At 34.2% G+C, this 22,852-nt stretch overlaps 1 protein-coding gene across 1 annotated transcript in view; it reads left to right on the forward strand.

Moving 5' to 3' along the window:
- The window catches only part of SLCO6A1 (solute carrier organic anion transporter family member 6A1), a 98,749-nt gene that overhangs the window by 55,576 nt on the left and 20,321 nt on the right, over positions 1-22,852 (forward strand). The window contains exons 9-10 of the mRNA XM_044240185.1: positions 13,413-13,566; positions 19,073-19,260. Coding sequence (XP_044096120.1) covers positions 13,413-13,566; positions 19,073-19,260 — 342 coding nt within the window. The remainder of the gene's footprint in view (positions 1-13,412; positions 13,567-19,072; positions 19,261-22,852) is intronic.

Genomic DNA, 22,852 nt, shown 5'->3' on the forward strand with positions numbered 1-22,852 from the left:
GATATGTTAACTTGTACTTTTATTTATCTCAAGGTATTTTTAAAATTTCTCTTTTGATTTCTCCTTTAAACCATTGGTTGTTCATTAGCATGTTTTTAAGCCTCCACATATTTGTGAATTTTCCAGTTTTCTTCTTGAAATCGATTTCTAGTTCCATACTATTGTTGAAAAAGATGTTTGATATGATTTCACTTTTCTTAAATGTAACAAGTCTTGTTTTGTGGCCTACTTTGTGATCTATTCTGGACACTGTTCCACATGTACTTGAGAAGAATGTGTACTCTCCTGCTGGGGATGCAGTGTTGTGTAAATGTTTGTCCGTCCCTCAGATCCAATGTGTAGTTTAAGTCCAATGTTTCTTTATCGATTTTCTGTCTGGATGATCTATCCTTGTTGAAAGTAGGGTGTTTAAGTCCCCTACTATAATTGTATTGCTATCTGTTTTTCCCTCTAGATCTGCTAAAATTTGCTTTATATATTTAGATGTTCCTCTGTTAGATAAATAAATATTTGCAGATGTTATATTCTCTCACTGGATTGATTCTTTTTCATTATGAAATAATATTTGCCTCTCATTATAGTTTATTGTCTACCCCAGCTTTCTTTTGGCTTCTATTTGCATGGAATCCTTTTCATCTCTTTACTTTCAGTCTGTGTGTGTCCTTACATATGAAGTGAGTCCCTTGTAGGCAGTATATAGATCAGTCTTGTTTTGTTTTGTTTTTATCCATTCAGTCATTCTATGTCTTTAAATTGGAGAATTTCATCCATTACATTTAAAGTAATTATCGATGGGTATGTACTTGTTGCCATTTTGTTAATTGTTTTCTGGCTGTTTGTAGTTCCTGTTTCCTTTTTTCTTCTCTTGCTTTCCTCCTTGTGGTTTGATGATTTTCTGCAGTGGTATGCTCAGATTCCTTTCTCTATATCTTTTGTGTGTCTACTATAGATTTTGTGTTTCTGATTACCATGAGGTCTACATAAAACATATTTTTAATGGTCATTGTTGAGCTCAGCTTAACCTTGAACACATACTAAAACTCTAATTTTTTTTTTAAAGATTTCATTTATTTATTTGACAGAGGGATCACAAGTAGGCAGAGAGGTAAGCAGAGAGAGTGGAGGCAGGGGAAAGCAGGCTTCCCATGGAGCAGAGAGCCCGGTGCAGGGCTCCTCCCAGACCCTGAGATCATGACCTGAGCCAAAGGCAGAGGCTTTAACCCACTGATCCACCTAAGCGCCCCAGAAGCTCTAATTTTTTACTCCTTCCCTACATTTTATGTTTCTGATGTCACAGTTTATATCTTTATACTTGTGTGTCCATTAACAAATTCTTGTAGTTATGTTTATTTTTAATAACTATATTAACCAGATAAACCTTATCTATAACCAGATAAACCTTATCTATAATCTCACCTGTAATTATAATTATATGAAACTTTTCATTCAGCCAAGCCTGGGCTCTTGGTTGTCTCTCAAACTTTTGTGATTGTCCAAATTACCTTCTTTGTTCTTTGTGGGTCCTATTAGTTGAGAATGTGCTAGACCTCTCAGTGTCCCAAAGGGGAGAGTAACAGTACCTAGATTTAGGCTAATTGGAAGCTGTACCCTCAGCAGTGTTAAGAAAGAGTTAGTTTGAAATAAAATCTTTAAAAAAAAAAAAAAAAGAAAGAAAGAGTTAGTTTGGACTCTTCCAGGGAGAAACTGGGAGTTGTGCTTTATTTTTTTTTTTTTTGCCGGTTCCCTCTCTGCTGGGTTTGAGTGTATAGCTGCAGGAGGGTCGTTCTGTGCACATTAATGACTGCTTCTTTGTCTGCTATGGTCCTGTGGGACTCCTCAGTGCAACACCTTTTGGCCATGAGAGCCATACAATCCTGGGAAACATCCTTTGGGTGGCAGCGACAAAAAACAGGGGTGCCAGTATAGGTGGAAGCTGCTTCTAGGGAGACATTGGCAATTTGGAGTGAGCTGAAGTGAGAAGGCAAATGTGATGGCTAATGGTTTCCCTGATCTCTGGGGAGGATTGCAGTCAACCCCAACAGGCCTTCTAAATTGGAAACCTGACCCTCAGGCAGCTGCTTTTAAAATACTCAAATAGGCCTCTTTCAGGGAAAATGTGAAAGATGGGTATTTTTTCTTGCTCCCTCTGCACTGAGCCCTGTGGAAATAGCTAGTTAGGAACTGTTTCTTTGGAAGGACATGGGTGTCTCAGTCCTTAGGCATCTGCCTTCGGCTCTGGTCATGATCCTGGGTCCTGGGATTGAGCCATCTCTCTCTCTCTGCGTGTCAAATAAACAAATAAAATCTAAAAAAAGAAAGAAAGAAAGAAAGAAAAAGTAAGAATAAAAAAGAAAAAGAACTGTTTCTTTGTTTGCTACAGTATTGTGGACTCTGCAAGGATCATTGTGGTCAGCCCCTGAATACATGTTAAATTAGAAGCCTGACCCTCAAGTAGTGACTCTTAAATTATGCAGATAGACCTCTTTCAGGCAAAGATAGAGATGAGCATTTTTTGCGTTCTCTTTCTGTGCTGAGCCCTGGGGGGATAGCCATATCCCCCCAGAGACTGCAGAGACCATTAAATGTTTCTTCTTTGCCACAAGCTCATGGATCTCTGTGGATGCAAGCCCCATTGGCTTTTGGAGCTAAGTGTTTTGGGTGTCTACCACTTGGTGTGAGTCTTAAAAGTTGATGCAATAGATGTGGGGTCCATACTCTTCACTCCTTAGGTAGAGGTTGCTAGTTGGGTGGTCCTTCCTGAATATCAGGCACTGTGCCTGGGGAAGGGATTATGGTAAAAATATGTCTCAGGTTTTCCTCCCTGTTCAGTGTGGGTGATGGAATTCTCTCACTTGCCCAATGGGTAGGAGGGATTCAGCTAGTTTTGGATTCTTTTCAGTGGAATTTCTCTGTGTGGCTATAGATTTGGGTCCTTGGGAGGAGGTCAGTTCTGAAGGTCCTTATGTCATCATCTTGAACTGCAACCAAGATAATCTTTTCAACAAATGATGCTAGAAAAACTGAACATGTACATGCAAAAGAAGAAGAAGAAGAAGGAGAAGAAGAAGAAGAAGGGGAGGAGGAGGAGGAAGAAGAAGAAGAAGAAAAGAAAAAGAAAAAAAATCTAGAGACAGACTTACATGCTTTACAAAAGTTAAATCAAAACTAACTAAAAATGGATTATAGACTTAAATATAAACACCAAACTATAAAACTTCTGGAAGATAAAATAGGATAAAATCTAGATAACCTTGGGTTTTGTGATGATATTTCAGATACAACACCAAAAAAGGAAGTATGAAAGAAAAAAAAAAGATATGTTAAATGTCATTAAAATTAAAATCGTACTCTGTGAAAGACACTGTTAATAGAATTAAAAGATGATGCACAATTTGGGAGAAAAATACATATTTGATACAGGACATACCCAAAATATTTAAATAACTCTTAAAACTCATCAATTTACAGAGAAACAACTCAATTGCAAATGGCCAAAAGGTCTGAACATTCACCTCACTAAGGAAGATGTACAGGTGCCGGTAAGCACATGAACATATGTTTAGTATTATATGCCATCAAGGACCTGCAACTTAAAACAACAATGAGATGCCACTACACATCTATTGAAATGGCTGAAATCCAAAAAAACTGACAAAACCAAATGCTAGCAAGGATGTGAAGTAAAGACGACTCACATTTGCTGCTACTGGTAATATAAAATAGTAAGTCACTTTACCAGTTTGGCAGTTTCTCACATCGCTGCACATAGCTTTTCCATACCATTCAGCAATTGTGCTTTCCGGTATTTACTCAAAGGAATTGGAAACTTACATTCACACAAAAACCCATCAGTGAATGTTAATAGCATCTTCATTCATAATCACTAAAATTGGAAACAATCAACATACCTTTCAGTCGTTGAATAGATAAACTATAGTACACCATACACAGAATATTATTCAGTGATAAAATGAGCTATCAAGCCACAAAAAGACAAGGAAGAACCTTAGATGTATATATTGCTAAGTGAGAGAGACAGTATGGAGTTTACATATTATATGATTCCAACTATAAGACATTCTGAAAAAGGCAAAATTATTGGCAAAATTGCATATCTAATTTGGCCTTTAAAAAATATCCTCTGGGGGTGCCGAATGGCTCAGTCAGTTAAGCATCTGTCTTCAGTTCAGTTCATGATCCCAGGGTTCTGGGATCGAGTCCCACATTGGGCTCCCTGCTCTGCGGGAAGTCTGCTTCTCCCATTTCCTCTGTCCCTCCCCCTGTTTCTGTTCTCTCTGTCAGATAAATAAATAAAAGCTTAAAAATTAATATTTACTCTTTTGAACATATGGAATACTGATGTAATAACTGATATAAGATCAATTGTGAAAAAATGTACCACACTAAGGCAACTTACTACTAATTGCCAAAACTGTGTGTTGAAGGAGAAAGAGGTATGTGGTAACTCTGTATGCTCAATTATTCTGTAGACCTAAAATTGTTCAAATATCTAGTTTATAAATCAGAATATAATAATCTAAAATTATTTTGAACTATAGGTACTTTTTCAAGTGATTTATAATATAAAGTAAGACCCTTTGGCTTCATTCTAAATTTATATTTGGAAATTGTTCTGGGCTTTCACTTCCAGCCAAGATGGGATAACAGATTTCCTCTCCTACCAAAACAACCAAAAATTTGACAAAAATTGAAACAGTGATTTTCAAGATCTTGGAATCAGTCACTGAAGGACAGTGGTACATGAGATGAGGAGCATTCAAGAAGAGCCCTGCAATTCCTCCAGCTTACTGCCTTCGTAGAGTTTTTTTTTTTTTTTTGCATTGAAACATTTACTGTATTTTGTATTTAGAATTATGTAAATTTCTTTTTTTTCCAATTAATTTATTTTCAGAAAAACAGTATTCATTATTTTTTCACCACACCCAGTGCTCCATGCAAGTTGTGCCCTCTATTTAAGGTCGTAGCACAGGGAATGCGAATGAGACAGATCCTGGCTGATTGCCTGAATTGAGGACATTGAACTGAGAGTTCAGAGAGACCAATAGAGCTAGGGTACATAAGACCCTCTTATGTATTCAGTAAAGTGGTAACTAGTAACTAGGCTATGTTTGAAGAAAGTTATTGAGTCTAAGTCCACCAAGGAATGAGAATTACAGTGTACACCACTCATACAGAATTGTCAATAATATCTGTTCTAATCAGTCAAATTGAAAGCTCAAAAATCACAGTATGTAAAGTACACAGAAGGATCTTGTCTCAGCAGTGGGTGATAATTAATTAATTAATTCTAAACCGAATACTACTCTCGCTCTTCCTGTCAAATTTGCCTACCGGCTAAGAAAGATAAAAGTGTTTCTGAGTAAATTAGCTGCATTTCAGAATAAAGCTTAAAAATAGTCACAAAAATAAAAAAATAGTCAACATTCAACATTGAAATTTATGAAGTCCAATATCCAGTAAAATGTTGTAAGGAATTCAAAGCAGCAGGAAAATACAACCCATAAGAAGAAGCTAAATCAGTTGATCAAAACTGACCCATAACTGACGGATGTTATTATCAGAGTTAACACAGTTATTATATTAGTATTCCATATGTTCAAAAAGTTAAGTAAAAGATATTTTAAAAAAACCCAAATTGAGTATATAGAAATGAAAAACCAGGAACTCTGAGGAAAACACTATGTATGAGATTAATGACAGATTAGACATTGCAGATGATTTAATAAATTTGAAATTAATAACAATATACATCCAATGGAAAATGCAGAGAAAATACAATTCAAAATGAAGCATCAGTGAGTTGGACAAGTTCAGTGGCCAACCATATATACAGCTGGAGTCTCCAAAGGAGGGGCCTTGGGGAAAAAAAAGTAATTGAAAAAATTATGTTCAAGCTTTAAAAATTTCATGTAAGCTGTAAACCTACAGAACAGACCCGGAAAACTGAGCAAACTCTCAGAACAAGAAACATGAAGAAAATTATATCATGCTACATAGTAATCTAATTGCTCAAAATGAGTGTAAAGAAAAAATCTTAAAAGTAGTTAGGAGTGGGAAAAATACGTTATATACAAATGACCAAAGATAAGAGTAACAGAGGGTTGTGGAAAGAGACGTGGGTGGGTGGGGGATGACATAACTGGGTGATGGGCATTAAAGAAGGCACATGTTGGGGCACCTGGGTGGCTCAGTGGGTTAAGCCTCTGCCTTCAGCTCAGGTCATGATCTCAGAGTCCTGGGATCGAGCCCCACATCAGGCTCTCTGCTCAGTGGGGAGTCTGCTTCCTCCTCTCTCTCTGCCTGCCTCTCTGCCTACTTGTGATCTCTGTCTGTCAAATAAATAAATAAAATCTTTAAAAAAAAATAAAGAAGGAACATGATATGATGAGCACTGGGTGATATACTCAACTAATGAATCACTGAACATTAAACATCAAAAACTAATGATTGTTATACTGTGGCTAATTGAATTTAAGTTGAAAAAAAGAAACAATGCAGATAAGAAGACAGTAGGATAATATTTTAGAAGTACTGAAAGAAAAAAGTCAACTAATCATTCTATACCAAGTCAGAATGTCTATAAACAATGAAGGAGAAATAATTTACAAATAAATTACATTACAAATAATGTAAGTAATATTTGAACAACAGACTTACAGACTTACACTAAATGAAATATCTAAAAATGTCTTTCTGGATGAAATAAAATGATACCAGATAAGAATATGAACTACACAAAGCAAAGAAGAGGAAAAGAAATGGTAATTTATAGGTATTTTTTCTTAATTAAATCTCTTTTAAAATAATTATTTAAAATAGATAAACATAATATGGGTTTACTCAAAGTGCCATATATCACATGTTGGTAGACTGTGTTAAGCTAAACATGTATAATATACATGCTGAAGCATCGTAAAATAACAGGATCACAGCTAGTAAGCCAAGCTGACACATAAATTAAAATAGAATTTTATAAGAACATTTGTTTAGTCTCAAATTAGGCAAAAAAAGAAAAAAGAGAACAAAGAAAAGATAAAAAAGAAAACAACTAGAAAGGGTAGATTCAAATCTAACAATAGTGCTAATTACATATAATGTCAGTAAAAAGGCAGAAAATTTCCAAGCAGATGAAAAAAAAGAAGACCCAACTATATATGTTGTATAAAAGAAATATACATCAAATATGGACACAAGTAGATTATGAGTAAAAGGGTGGGAAAGGATGTATCATATTAACAGTAATCTAAAGAAAGCTGGAGTATAATCGTAGACAAAGCAGATTTGGGAGCAAATATTAGCAGCAATAAAGGTGATTATGTAATGATAGAGTGATCAATTAATCAAGAATTGAAACAATTCTTAATGTTATGAACCAAATGAAAGAGCTTTAATATATGTGAAGCAAAAACTTAGACACTGCAAGTAGAAATATAGAAATCCACAAAGACAGTTATTTTGATACTCTTCTCAATAATAGAAATAGGCAAAAATACCTCAGTGAGGATGCAAAAGATTTGAATAATATTAACAACCAACTTCACATGATTGACATTTATAGAATATTTCACCTATCAAAGAATACACATTCTTTTTAATAGCACAGGAAACCCAACGTCAAGCATATTATGTAAAGCAAATCTCAGTAAATTTAAAGGATTAAACCATATAATTGAATTAAATTTCTGACCATGATGAAATTAAATTAGAGGCACATTAGTAAAAAGATTTCTGAAAAAGTCCTGAATATTTGGAAACTGAATAACAGACTCCTAAATAACTTGTGTTCAAATAATTTCTTCAGAAGAAAAATTGTATTTTGAAGTGAATGAAAATGAAAACACAAGTAACAAAACTTATAGAATGTCGCTAAGACAGTACTTAGAGGAAAAAATATTAGCTTATATTAGAGAAGAAAAAAATCTCAAACAAATGACACTTGCCTCTGCCTTAATAAATGAGAAACATCAAAGCATATTGATCCCAAAGTAAGTACAAGAATGGAAACAATTGAAGTTAGAACAGAAATCAATGAAGTAGAAATGAGAAAAACAATAGAGGAAATATAATCAGGTCAAATTTTGAGGAGATTGATAAAATTGCTAAACCTCTAGACAGAGAAAACTGCCACTATCAAGAATTCGAGTTCTGATGTGATGTTTTTATAGATTCCACCAGTATTAAAAGGATAGTAAGGTGATGTTATAAATAACTTATGCTCATAAATCTGATGGCTTCCATGAAATGGGTAAATCCTTCAAAGGACACAAACTCATATAAAAGAAAAAAACTATGTGTCTAGTAAGTAAATCATATTTATACTTAAATACTTTCTGACAAAGAAAATTCCAGGCCCAAATGGATTTATTGGAGAACGAAACCAAATATTTAAACAATATCTGATGTTACACAGATTCTTTCAGAAAATTGAAAAGGAGTGTATACTTTCCAACATATTCTATAAAACTTGCATTACCTTTATTTCAAAACTGGACAAAAGACATTGTAAGAAAGTAAAACTATAGACCTATTTCTCTCATGAACATAGATTCAAAAACTATTAAAAAAATTCTGGCAAATTGAACCCAATAGTATAGTAAAAGGAAAATAAACTATGATCAAGCAAGATTTATCAAAGGAATGTAAGGTGGCTCTAATAGTTGAAAGCCAATTGATATAATCCACATATTAATAAACTAAAAATGAAAAAACCCATAATCACAATAGGTGTCAAAAAGCTCCACAATGAAGTGCAACATTTATTCCTTATAAACTAGGAAGCTAGGAATGGAAGGGAAGTGTAAAAACATACAGTTAACACTATACTTAGTGATTATTGTGGAATGAATGTGTTTACCCTCCCACTAAATTCATATGTTGAAGCCTTAATCTCCAATGTGATCGTCTTAGGAGGTGGAGCCTTAAGGAGATCATTAGGTTTAGATAAGGTCCTGAGGGTAGACCACCCTCCCCCTGAAGATGGAAGTTAATGTCCTTATAAAAAGGGGAATAAACCAAAGACTTCCCTCAATTTGCCATGTGAGGATACATTGAGAAGGTGATGGTCTATAATCTGGGAAGGGAGCCCACACCAGATACTGTGGGGAATAAATGTTTGTTGTTTAAACTACCCAATCTATAGTATTTGTTACAGGAGTCTGAGCAGACTAAGACAATGATGAAACATTGAATAACCAGGAGTATAATAAGAATATTTACTTCCAGTACTTCTATATTAACATTATTGTGGATGTTCTAACCATTGCAATACTGTACGAAAAGGAAAGAAAAGGCATCCTGATAAGAAAAATAGAAGTAAAATTGTGTTTCTTTGAAGGTGACAAAATTGCTTCTGTATAAGAAGATCCAGAACCAACTATAATTTAAAAAACGAGTTTAGGGGCACCTGGGAGGCTCAGTGGTTTAAGTGTCTGCCTTAGGCTTGGGTCATGATCCCAGGGTTCTGGGATCCAGCCCAGCAACTGGCTCCCTGCTTAACAGGGAGCCTGCTTCTCCTTCTTGCTCTGCTGTTCCCCCTGCTTGTGCTCTCTCTGACTTGCTGTCTTTCTGTCAAATAAATTAAAAATCTTTAAAAAAATGACTTTGGCAAGTTTGCAGGACACAAGATCAACATGTAAGAACTTACAGTATTTCTACATACAACCTACAAATAAGCAGAAATTAGTGTAAAAATTAACACCATTAACAGTATTAAGAAAAAAGAAATACTATAGAAGAAAAGTTCATTATACAAGAAACTATGGTGTTTTTATATACTACCTACAAACAACTGGAAATTGATAATACACAAAAATGCCATTAGCATTAGTATCAAGAAGAAGAAATACTTAAGGTCAAATATAAGATGTGAAAGCCCTATTCATAATTACTACAAAATATTCCTGTACTAAATTAAAGACCTAAATTTTTAAATAGATATCCCTTGTTCATGGGTTGGAAGACTCAATATATTAAGAAGTTAATCCTCCCCCAAGCTGATGTGTGTGTTCAGTGTGATCGCAGTCAAAATCCCAACAGGTACTTTGATAGGAATTGCATTAAATGTGTAGATTGCTGTAGGTAGCATAGACATTTTCACAATATTTATTCTTCCAATCCAGGAGCATGGAACATTTTTCCATTTCTTTGTGACTTCCTAAATTTCTTTCATGAGTACTTTATAGTTTTCTGAGTATAGATTCTTTGCTTCTTTGCATAGGTTTATTCCTAGGTATCTTATGGTTTTGGGTGCAATTTTAAATGGGATTGACTCCTTAATTTCTCTTTCTTCTGTCTTGTTGTTGGTGTAAAGAAATGCAACTGATTTCTGTGCATTGATTTCCTTACACCACACACGAAAATAGACTCAAAATGGATGAAGGACCTCAATGTGAGAAAGGAATCCATCAAAATCCTTGAGGAGAACACAGGCAGCAACCTCTTCGACCTCTGCCGCAGCAACATCTTCCTAGGAACATCGCCAAAGGCAAGGGAAGCAAGGGCAAAAATGAACTATTGGGATTTTATCAAGATCAAAAGCTTTTGCACAGCAAAGGAAACAGTTAACAAAACCAAAAGACAACTGACAGAATGGGAGAAGATATTTGCAAATGGCATATCAGATAAAGGACTAGTGTCCAAAATCTATAAAGAACTTAGCAAACTCAACACCCAAAGAACAAATAATCCAATCAATAAATGGGCAGAGGACATGAACAGACATTTCTGCAAAGAAGACATCCAGATGGCCAAAAGACACATGAAAAGTGCTCCATATCACTCGGCATCAGGAAAATACAAATCAAAACCACAATGAGATATCACCTCACACCAGTCAGAATGGCTAAAATCAACAAGTCAGGAAATGACAGATGCTGGCGAGGATGCGGAGAAAGGGGACCCCTCCTACACTGTTGGTGGGAATGCAAGCTGGTGCAACCACTCTGGAAAACAGCATGGAGGTTCCTCAAAATGTTGAAAATAGAACTGCCCTATGACCCAGAAATTGCACTACTGGGTATTTACCCTAAAGAAACAAATGTAGTGATCCGAAGGGGCACGTGCACCCGAATGTTTATAGTAGCAATGTCCACAATAGCCAAACTATGGAAAGAACCTAGATGTCCATCAACAGATGAATGGATCAAGAAGAGGTGATATATATACACAATGGAATACTATGCAGCCATCAAAAGAAATGAAATTTTGCCATTGCAACAACGTGGATGGAACTAGAGCGTATCATGCTTAGTGAAATAAGTGAAGTGGAGAAAGACAGCTATCATATGATCTCCCTGATATGAGGAAGTGGAGATGCAACATGGGGGCTTAAGGGGGTAGGAGAAGAATAAATGAAACAAGATGGGATTGGGAGGGAGACAAACCATAAGTGACTCAATCTCACCAAACAAACTGAGGATTGCTGGGGGGAGGGGGGTTGGGGGAAGGGGGGTGGGGTTATGGACATTGGGGAGGGTATGTGCTATGGTGAGTGCTGTGAAGTGTGTGAACCTGGCGATTCACAGACCTGTACCCTGGGGGATAAAAATATATGTTTATAAAAATAAAAAATTTTAAAAAATAAAAAATAATCCCAACAAGCTTTCTTTTTTAGATACCATACAATAACTTAAATTCATACAATATACAAAGGACCTAGAAAAATAAAAAAGGATTCTGATGAAAAGTGGAGGAAAAACACTATTTGATTTCAAGAGTTATTAGCTAATGTAATAAAGAAAATAGTATTGGTGTAAATATAGACAGATATATCAGTGTAAAGAACAGAGAATCCAGAAATAGACCCACATGTAAATGGACAATTTATTTTTGATAGGATGCATGGGCAATTTTTTTTTTCTTAATTTGACAGACTGAAATCACAAGTAGACAGAGAGGCTGTCAGGAGGCATGGGGGAAGAAGGCTTCTGCCCAGCAGAATGCCCGATGTGGGACTTGATCCCAGGACCCTGGGATCATGACCTGAGCTAAAGACAGAGGCTTAACCCACTGAGACACCCAGGCGCCCTAGATACATGGGCAATTTAGTGGAGAACATATAGTCATTTTAACAAATGATGATGGAACAGATAGCTATCTATATGTAGACAAATGAACTTTGGTCCCTATCATGCAGCACATAAAATAGTTAAAATGGATTGTAGATGTGACTATAAAATATAAAATACCAAGAATATAGGAGAATATCTTGTAAACTGGGGCTCATCAAAGTTTTCTTAGATAGGCACCAAATATATGATCCATAAAGAAATACATTGATTAATTGGTCTACATCAAAATAAAATATTTCTGCTCTTTGAAAGACCCTGTTAAGGGAATAAAAAAACAAGCCAGAGGTTGTGAGAAGATATTTGAAAATCAGATATCTGATGAAGGACTTGTTTCCAGAATATATAAAGACATTTCAATGCTTAATAATAAGAAAATAAAATACAAATGGGCAAAAGGTTTAAACGACATTTAACCAAATATATACAGATGAGAAATAATTATATGGAAAGATGGCTAACATCACTAGCCATGAGGGAAAGGAATATTAAAAGCCACAATATGAATCTACTATATTTTTGTTAGAATGTCTAAAATTAAAAAGACTGGGGGCACCCGGGTGGCTCAGTTGGTTAGGCATCTGCCTTCAGCTCAGGTCTTGATCCTGGGGTCCTGGGATCGAGCCCCACATTGGGCTCCCTGCTCAGAAGGTTCCTTCTGCCCCTCACCCCACCTGTACTCTCAATCTCTCTCTCTTTCAAATGAATACATTTTTTAAAAATCTTAAAAAAAAGACTAATTATACTAAGTGTTGGTGAGGAATGTAGAAAATAGCTAAAACTCTTATACACTGCTAATGAAAATATAAAGTAGCACAACCAAATTGGAAAAGTGATGGTTTCTCAAAAAGTTACATGAACACCTACTGTATGATCCTACCCCTTAGTATCTACCCAGGAGACATGGAGTCATATCATTATACAAAGACCATATAAAGAATAACTGCATGAAAGAAGGCAGACAAAGACAGTGTACATACTGTATGATTCCATTTCATAAAATGCTATAAAATTCAAATTAATGAATAACGGCAGAAAATACATCAGCAGATGCCAGGGGACAGAGGTATTTACAAAGGGGCACAATGAAATTTTGGAGGTGATGATTGTTTGTTAACATGATTGTGATGATTTCACAAGTGTATACATATATTAAAAAAATTCAGGTTGTAAACTTTATTGTATATATTGAGTATGCTTCAATAAACTTGATAAAAAGAAATTAATTTAAATAATCATATGTTTATGGATTTCATTGATATCCTGATATTTACATTAAAAAGTATAATACTGTGGTATAATTACATTAAATCTCTTTTTTTACAGAACAGGACAGTTGGGAAACCTGACAGCTCCTTGTAATTCTCACTGTAGATGCTCATCTTCATTTTATTCTGTTATCTGTGGAAGAGATAATATTGGATATTTTTCTCCTTGCTTTGCAGGCTGTACACTATTTAAAACATTAAATGATGGCAAGGTAATTTTTTTTTATTATGCTTCTCCCTCTGGCTGGTCTTTGTGAGGGGGAGAGAGCAAGAGAGATCTTTATTTATCGTGACCAATGGGCATTATGCTACCCCCATAGCAAGCAATAATGTCTTTTTTCTTTTTTGTTTTTTATACACCTACATAAAAATGTGTTTTTTCCTGTTATATACAGGTCACTTTTTAAAAATAGCATATTAGCATACCTGACCAACTCCGGTTCCTCATAGTCAGGTTTTCACCAGTGTATGACTTAATATTATATCTTCAATTGTTTTTAATGAATATCAATATAAAAAGGTTACATACACTTTAAAAATATCTCTTCTTAAATGTTACAGTATATGTTTTAAATGATACTTTAAGTCTTTAAAATATATTACTATGGAAAACGTTAAGTGTAATAGAAAATAGGAAAGCATACTGAACTCCTATATGTCCATTACCTCTCTTCAGCAACTTATTAACTTAGGGAGAATCTTACTTTATATTCCTTCCAACTTCCTCTCCTCCATTTCAGTTTGAAAAAAACAAACGACCTTTTTAAATGGCTCATGTTTTCACTACAGTATAAAGCCTAATTGTTTGACCATTGTGTTTTGAACCCATGCGATATTCAAGAGCTAAAACAGCCACCATAGATTTCCTTCTTTCCTTTCTTGGGGGATTCTCTTTTAGGGAATCCTTAGGGATATTTTTCTTTTTCATAAAAGTCTTTATAATCTTCTTGCATTTGTCTAGGAGTAATTAACTCAATGAGTAGCAGTGATAGAAGTAATCCACAAAATTGTCACTCAGTCTGTGTGGTAACATTTGATACTGAGGAAAATTGCAAGAAGAATAAAATATTTTTGACAAATAGTAAAGCTGTTAAAAATTATCCAGAATTAGCCTTGATAGAATTAATGGCTCTGAAGGAAAGTGGAAAATAACCGAAGCTATTAATAGAATTTGATTAATACAAATTGATATGGATAGAATGATTAATAGATGTTAAATGATTAATGCAATTTGATATGGATGGAACTGATGAATAGATAAAATATGCTTTAATTTCAAATGGGAAATAATTGATACCAATATAAATATTATAAATTATAAATAATTTTATTAAACAAATATTTAATAATTTCATTAAATAATTTATTAAATGTTATTAAATGACAATTAAATAAAAGAAATGGTATATATAAAAAGTAATTTTGTATATAAATGATGTTAATGGAATTCCCACCATTGAAAATATTTTTTCAGTTGTTTTAAATATCAGGATCATGGTGCTTTTCCCAAAGATTGCTCTATTATAACTGGAGCCTCATTCTAATTATCTATGAAGGGGAATATCAATCTTGCCCAAAACATTAAGAATTATAAAAAACCAGGCTTTAAAATCTCCTTCTATTGGCACATCTTTAGAATATTTTAACTTTATTTACTCACTTTCCACCTTAGTTTTATTTTTTCATCTACTGTATTTCTTCATGTATTTTAAATTATATGAACTATTATTATTGTTTTGTAAAGTCAGTATACACTTATATTTACTCATTTCCTTGCATTTCCATGTTTTCATATGAGATTACTTTCATTCTTCCTGAAGAACCATATTTCACCTTCATTTCTGAAAAACAAAACAAAACAAAAATCAAAAACCGTTTCACTGGGTCTGGAATTCTATATTGGCAGTGATCTGCCCACCCCCAATCCTGCCACCCTGGAATTTAAAAGATGCCATGTGATTGTCGTATATCTCTTACTGCTTAGTGGCTATTAGGATTTTCTTTTTGTTTTTGGTTCTCAGCAGTTTTACTTTGATAGTCCTAGATTGGATTTTCATTACACTTACTTTGCTTGGTTTCCACAGAGCATCTTTGGTCAGTAGATTTATGTGGTTCTGTTTGAAAATTCTCAGCTGTTGTTTCTCCCTTACTCTCTTCTCTTTTTTGCAGGCAGTGGGGAACCGTAAGTTAATTTACTATTGCTACCTGACGAATTACCACAGGCTTAGCGTCTTTAAATAATTCTGTTTATTTCACAGTTCTAAGGTCATATGTCCAGACGCCATGACCGGGTGCTTTGTTGAGTGTCACAGACTGAAATCTGGGTGTTGGCTGGGCTGTGTTCCTTTCTGGAGGCTCTGGGGAAGATTCTGCTTCCAAGTTCATTCAGGTTATTGGCCATTCTGTTGTTTTGGGATGTAAAGGATGAGGTCTTTGTTTCCTTGCTAGCTGTCAACTGAAGACCCATTTTAGCTTTCTAGGCTACCCCCATTCTTTTCTGCATGATTCCCTTTGTCTTCAAGACTGGAACAGATAGTCACTCCTATGTCACATGCTTTGAATCTCTAATTTCAGAAAAATCCCAGTACTTTTCAAGGCTTATCTAGTTAGGTGAGGTTTATCCTCTCTCTTTTATAGTCATCTATACCACATTACATAATTTACTAAGGTGAGAGAATTTCAGCAATTCATAGTCCTCAGAATCATGCAGGCTTATGCAATGGGGGTGAGAATCTTAAGTGGCATCTTAGAATTCTACCTCACACCCATTACAAATAGGCTTTCTGCTGTGTTTACTCACTATGTTTTTCAGTTCTAACATTTGTGTTTTTGTAGGATGCAAAACCCTGGTGAAATTCTCTATCATTTAAAATATTTTATCCATTTCCCCCTCTCTTTCCTGGAAATTATTAATCATTGCTATTTTAACTTTCCTACTGTTAGGTACATTATGTGGATCATCCATGAGTCTTACTTGTATTTGTTCTTCTCTTAATGATAAGCCAATTATTTTATCTCCCAATAAAATCTTACAATTGTCTATTTCTCTGTTTCAGCTTCATGTATTTTTAGACTATTCTATGTATACACATTGATAATTGTTACATCTCATTACTGAGTGATTTTCATTTTTATTAAGTGTTTTTTTCCATCCCTGGTCATTGTCTTTGTCTTAACATCTGTATTTTATTTTAAAATTTTTAAAATTTTAAAAAAATTATTTATTTGTTTATTCATGAGAGACAGAGATCATGGGCAGCAGGAGAAGCAGGCTTCTCATGGAGCAGGGAGCCCAATGGGGGGCTTAATCTCAGGACCCTGGGATCATGACCTGAGCCAAAGGCAGAGACGTAACCAGTTCAGCCACCCAGGTGCCCATTAACATCTATATTTTAAATAGTTACTTTAGCTTTCTCTTGCTGACTGTTTCCGTGTATATCTTATTTCATCATTTTATGTTCCAACTATTTGTGTCTACATTTAAGTGTTTCTTATAGTCAGCATGTAATATGGTTTTGCTTTTTCTTCAATGCTGCTTATCTATTTTTTTTTTTTTAAGATTTACTTATTTATCTGAGATAGAGAAAAAGAGCATGTGCAAGTGGAGGGAGGGACAGAGAGGGAGGGAGAGAATCTGAGACTCCTCACTAAGTGAGGAGCCCGACACAAGTCTGATCTCACCCCCCTGAGATCATGCATGACCTGAACTGAACTCAGAATTGGACGCTTAACCAACTGAGCCATGCAGGAGCCTATCTGCTAAATCTCTTTTAATTGAATTTTTCTTCTACTGGAATTTATTGTAATTATTGATATAGTGGATTTGGATCTGCCTTCTACTTTTTTTATTATTTGAATTGAATATATTTTACTATTTTATTTTAATGTAACTTTTGGCATTTTGATTATATTGCTTTGAATATGACTCCACGGTCCTTCAACCCTTCCAGGGCCAAATGTCTTGTGGTTCTACCATTTGCTCACTAAACCTTCTTTGTATTTTCATTTTCCCCTTTGTCAGCCTAGATTCTATTGTCTGCAACCATTTATTATGCATTTATCTTTTGTCTAAATTTCAGATCCACTTTTCATTGTTCTCTGTATTCCTCATTGTTCAAGGAGAATGTACTATAGGATGAGAGCGTCCTTGGCTTCTGACTGGGCTAAGATAATAAAAAGTTCTAGTAGAAAATCAGCTCAAGTCATGATCTCAGGGTTGTGAGATCAGACCCATGTCAAGCTTCTCACTCAGTGGGGAGTCTGAGATTCTCTCCCTTCTTCTCTACCCTCCCCCTCCACTTGCAAACATTCTTTTTCTTTCTCTCAAATAAATAAGTAAAAAAATTTTTTTTAACCTGGAATATACTTTTTTCAGATAACATACAAGGCTCACTTCCTTATCTTCTTCAAATCCCTGCTCAAATATCACTGCATCACTGAGACATTCCCTAATCATGCTAAATTCACTTCTATAATCTCCACATTTTTTCCTTGATTTATTTTTTCCTCCAAAGTATTTGTCACCATGTGTTTCATTATAAAGTGGTTTTTTAAAATTACCTGTTTTATCCAAGTTATCTACATGATGGCAGGGATTTCTTATGTATTGTTTACTGTGTTTTCCCAGCACCTAGACTGGTGTTTGGCACATGGGCACTAAAAAGAATATGGTGGAATAAATTAATTACAATTTGAATATTTGGATATTTCCAGTTATTATCTAACAGATCTAGCAATCACATAACAACTGCCCCAAAGAATCTGATTTTGAATCACAGTTTTATGAATCACTCAAATTCAAGTCATTTTTGTTTCCTCTTATTCTTTAACTGGTAACCTAGTTCCATATTTCTGGTGAATTGATTGTTATTTTTTTAAAGTTAGAATATTTTCAGTAGACTAGTAAGTTACTAACTAGTCTCTGTATCTTCAAGCTCTGTTTTGTTCTTCTTAGAAAATATTACCTATTCATTTTCTTTGATTATTCAACCCTACAACAACAACCCCAAATTTTCATTCGGGGCTACATTGTGACTTTCATTGACTCTAGACTCTTTTTCCTTTGTAAGCCCCTTCCCTCACTTAAAAAAAAATAGTGTAAAATTTCATTGTATGGGGACAAGTGTGATCCCAGCTGGATTCATTTATTTTTTCATTATTATTATTATATTCATTTTTCCTTTAATTTTAGGAGACACTAAAACTCAAACATCTGATTGGGCCTTTAAAGTATTGTGGACCTTAGCCATTGTGCCTACTTTGCCTACTAGATAACAGCCCTCATCATTACATACAAAAGTCTTATCTTTTTCTCATGGTTCCAAAACCTTTACAGTTGGGTAACTGTCCATTTTTCAAGTCCCAGCTAAAAATCCACTTTATTTATTATCTTAATTGTCCTCATTTTATACAAATCTCTAAGAGTTATTTGTGCAATTGAATGTAAATACCTTTGGCGAAATTTTTTAGATTAATAGAATTTATCCAAAAAAACTCTAGTTATACACACATGCACACATATTTTGTTACATAAAATACCTAGGGCTTATCATTAATATTTCATTTCTAATAATGAATGGCAGAGTTAATATAAGAATATTGACTCATAAAACTAGCTAGTGTCCCTGCAGTTATTTATTTTATTTTATTTTGCAATAATAGGAGTATTGCTTTATGACTATAGTTCTAAAAGATCCTTTCTTATTTTCATTTTCCTAGGCATACTACAATTGTTCTTGCATTCAAGAAGGATTAACAACCTCAGATGAGCAAGGTGATTTTATTGATGCTAGACCTGGGGCATGCAATACAAAGTGCTATAAATTGCCTTTGTTCATTGCTTTTTTCTTCTCTACGATTTTATTTTCTGTTTTATCTAATACACCATGCACCCTGACCATCCTTCGGTATGTATATATTATTCAAAATCATTGTTCATTTAATGCACGAGAAAGCCAACTTTAGGAAGATTTTAGAATATTGCTATAAATGATTTACTCTTCTGTTTTGAGGTAGCAACTGTAAGAGAGGAAATTGTTATATTATCGAATTTCATATATTTGCTTATTTCTCTGTTTGAATGAATTTTATTTGCTTAAAGTTGATAACTGTCACATTTAGGTTCAATTAAATTTAACTTACAATGTGGTAACTTCTTATATAGGAAAATTGTTACATTGTCAAAATTTATGTAAATGTTTAATTTTTTATTTTATCTAATTTATTTACATAAAGCATATAGATAACATTTAGCTTATCTTTAAAACTACTTGATTAACTTGATTCAATACACCTGGAAAATTCATAAAAAGAAAATTCATAAATAGAAAATTCTTAATTATAACACAAATGTGATTTTAATGTTGATTCATTAGTTACAGGTATTTATTAAATATTTGTTCCTATATTAACCAATTTGATTAGGAAAAAACATCAGTGTCATTAGCAAAGGAACATGACAACTTAAAAAATTTTAGAAAATCAGTACACAAGTTTTTCTAAATTAAAGCAACATTTGCTCTTATTTGTACTTTTTTTTATTTGGCAGAGAGATCACAAGTGGGCAGAGAGGCAGACGCAGAGAGAGGAGGAAGGAGGCTCCCTGTCTAGCAGAGAGTCCTATGCGGGGCTCGATCCAGGACCCTGAGATCATAACCTGAGCCGAAGGCAGAGGTTTAACCCACTGAGCCACCCAGGCGCCCCTATTTGTACTTTCTGAATATGTGAAATATATTTAGTATTTCTTTTCATCATATTAGTAAAATAGTCATTTATTATTTCCAATTATTTTTTCAAGAGACTAGCATAAAACTTTAAGTCATGAGGATCACTTTGTCCCCTGGGAAAACAGACTAGAAAACATAAATAAATGTATGCAAAAATGATTCTGGGAACTTGGGGACATGTGGTTTCTGCTTTTAATTAACTTGCAATTTAGATGGGAGACAAAAGTTGGACATACCACTACAGTGAAGCGGCTTTTTTATCTATTCATCTGTGTTGGACTAAATTACAGGGATCAATAAGATATATGCCTTGCCTTCAAGTTGCTTAGAGTATAGGAGGAGAAAAAACACACAAGTATAGTGGCTACTTAAAGGTGCCTTGATTGAAGCTTGGAGAGATTGATGCCGGAAAATGTGGAAGAAATGGTAATTCTTATCTAGGATGATTGGGAAGTGCTTATAGAAGGTATGGTGCTTGAACTGAGTTAGAAAGATAAGTGCTTTGTTATAATGCAAGTAGATTCAGGGAAATTTCTTAACAGGAAAACTGAACAGTGAGAGTAGAGGCAAAAATGTGTGAAATATCTTGGCAAGGAGTTTGTTATGAGTGGAGTAGCATGATGGTAAATGAGACAGGGAGGTTTGTATTCTATAAGGGTCTGATCATGGAAGGGTTTCCTTGGCATATTAACATGAATTTATGCACTAGGAGGCCATTGAAAACAATAAACCTTAGAATTAAAAGTGACCAACTATGCAATTTAGATAGTATACTTTGAAGATAGTATAAAAAGAAGAAGCTGAGGGAAAAACTAGAGAAAAAGGAAAGTACTTAAGATACCATTTTTTAATTTAAGAGTGGTATTTAGACATACAGGTAATGGAATATATTTGAAAAACATTTAGTTTAGCTATTAAGGAAGATTATTTCTTTGATGTTTCTCATACAAAATATAAAAAGAATTAGGATTATGTGCAGATTTCCAGTCCAGGGAGCTAAATTAATTACAGTCCATTAACTGAGATAGGAAATTCCAAAAGAGAATGCTTAGATCAAAAATCATCAGTATAATGTTAAACAAACCTTATGTAAAGTTCATGTGAAACATCCAAGCAAATATTTCCAGGAGTGAAGTGAGACAGACGTTAGTAATATTTCAGAAATTTAATTCTGAGTCTTCTCACTTCTCCTTGTAACTATACAAAACAATAAGAAAATGAATAAAATAAATAAGGAAAATAAAACACACATGCCTATGTGCATATGCATGCACACACTCATATGCTATATTTTCTGTGCAATTATAAAATAGATAAAAAATCACAGTGTTTAGATTGCATGTAAGTATTGCCAAAATTGAAGCAGAATTGGAAGCCAGCTCTTAGATTCACAAAGATGTTACAAAGCCTGGCATGAAATATGGAGAGGATCTCAGGATTGACATATCTCCTATATCTCTCCAGCATATATTTCTGCTCAGAAGGAGAAGGCCCCACCTTATAATGGAACTTTTGTGAGCACAACCTAAGTAGATGAGTCAAGGTAGACTCTCTCTGGAAAGAATGAAAGAAAAGGCCTGGAAAATGCCCAGGAGCTCCAGACATAGCAGATCTCAAAAGGTGCCAGCAAAGTGTACCTTCTATAATTGAATGCATAACATTAGAAAACAAATATGAATAGATCTCAGAAGCCCATGGCTTGCAGTAGAAGTTCTTTTGAGGTAGACCAGAATTGAAGAGGCACAGGCGGTATAGCCATACATAGGAATCATAGTTAAGTCCTCCCCATGTCAATAGAGGAGATAACTTCAGTTTTGAAGCTTGGAAGCCCTGCTGTATGTTCCATTTATCATAACCTGTCTCTAATTTAAGAAAGTTCATTTTATCATATTGTATAGCCTGGTTTCCACTTATTCAAGTGGAAAAGGAAAGGTTTCTGCCTTCATACAAAATAACCATAGTAAAAGAAAAAGTTTTTAAACATTACTATACACAATGAAAACTCAATAGAATAATGTTACTGTGAATCAGATAAAAATATAAATGTAGCTATATGTAAGTTTAAGCTAAAAATAATTTTAAAAAATTATTGTGGTCACAAAATGAGAAAATAGCTAGATAAAAGTGGTTATGGAATGCAAACTAACAAAACTCAGGAAAGAAATTGAGAGGAAACAATTCAGAAATGTGAACAAAATTACAAAGCACACAGGGAAGAAAAGACAACATAGAAACCAACTGTGGTTGAGAAAGAGGGAGGGAGAGCAGGAGGGAGAAATGGAGAATATATAATAAAAATAAGAAACAAGTATTAGAAAAAAAGGGACAAAAATAGAAGATAGGAAAAGAAGATCCAACATACACATAATTGAAGTTCCCAATGAAGAAAACCAAAACAATCCAACAATAAATCTCAGGTTAAACTTTACTGAAATGATAGTTAATAAATACTGAAAGAGTAAGCAATAATAATAAATAATGAATGTATACTGAAATATAAAATATTTACATATTAAAAGGGCACATCAAGTTTCTAAGGAAACTGACTCAAAACAGTCAATGCTGAAATATATAGTAGTAAAAATGTTGTATTTAGACATGAAGAAATACTTCTTTTGCCATTTAAAAAAAGAGGAAAGCAAAAAAGTTTGGCACAGGATTTCTCAACAGCAACATTCACCTCTACAAAACTAGAGAGACACTTAAAAGATTGCTGAGGAAAGAAAATATGAGTTAATTATTGTATCATCAACAAACTTCCTTACAATTATAA

Source organism: Neovison vison, chromosome 1, assembly GCF_020171115.1.
Source record: "Neovison vison isolate M4711 chromosome 1, ASM_NN_V1, whole genome shotgun sequence".
Taxonomy (NCBI): Eukaryota; Metazoa; Chordata; class Mammalia; order Carnivora; family Mustelidae; genus Neogale; species Neogale vison.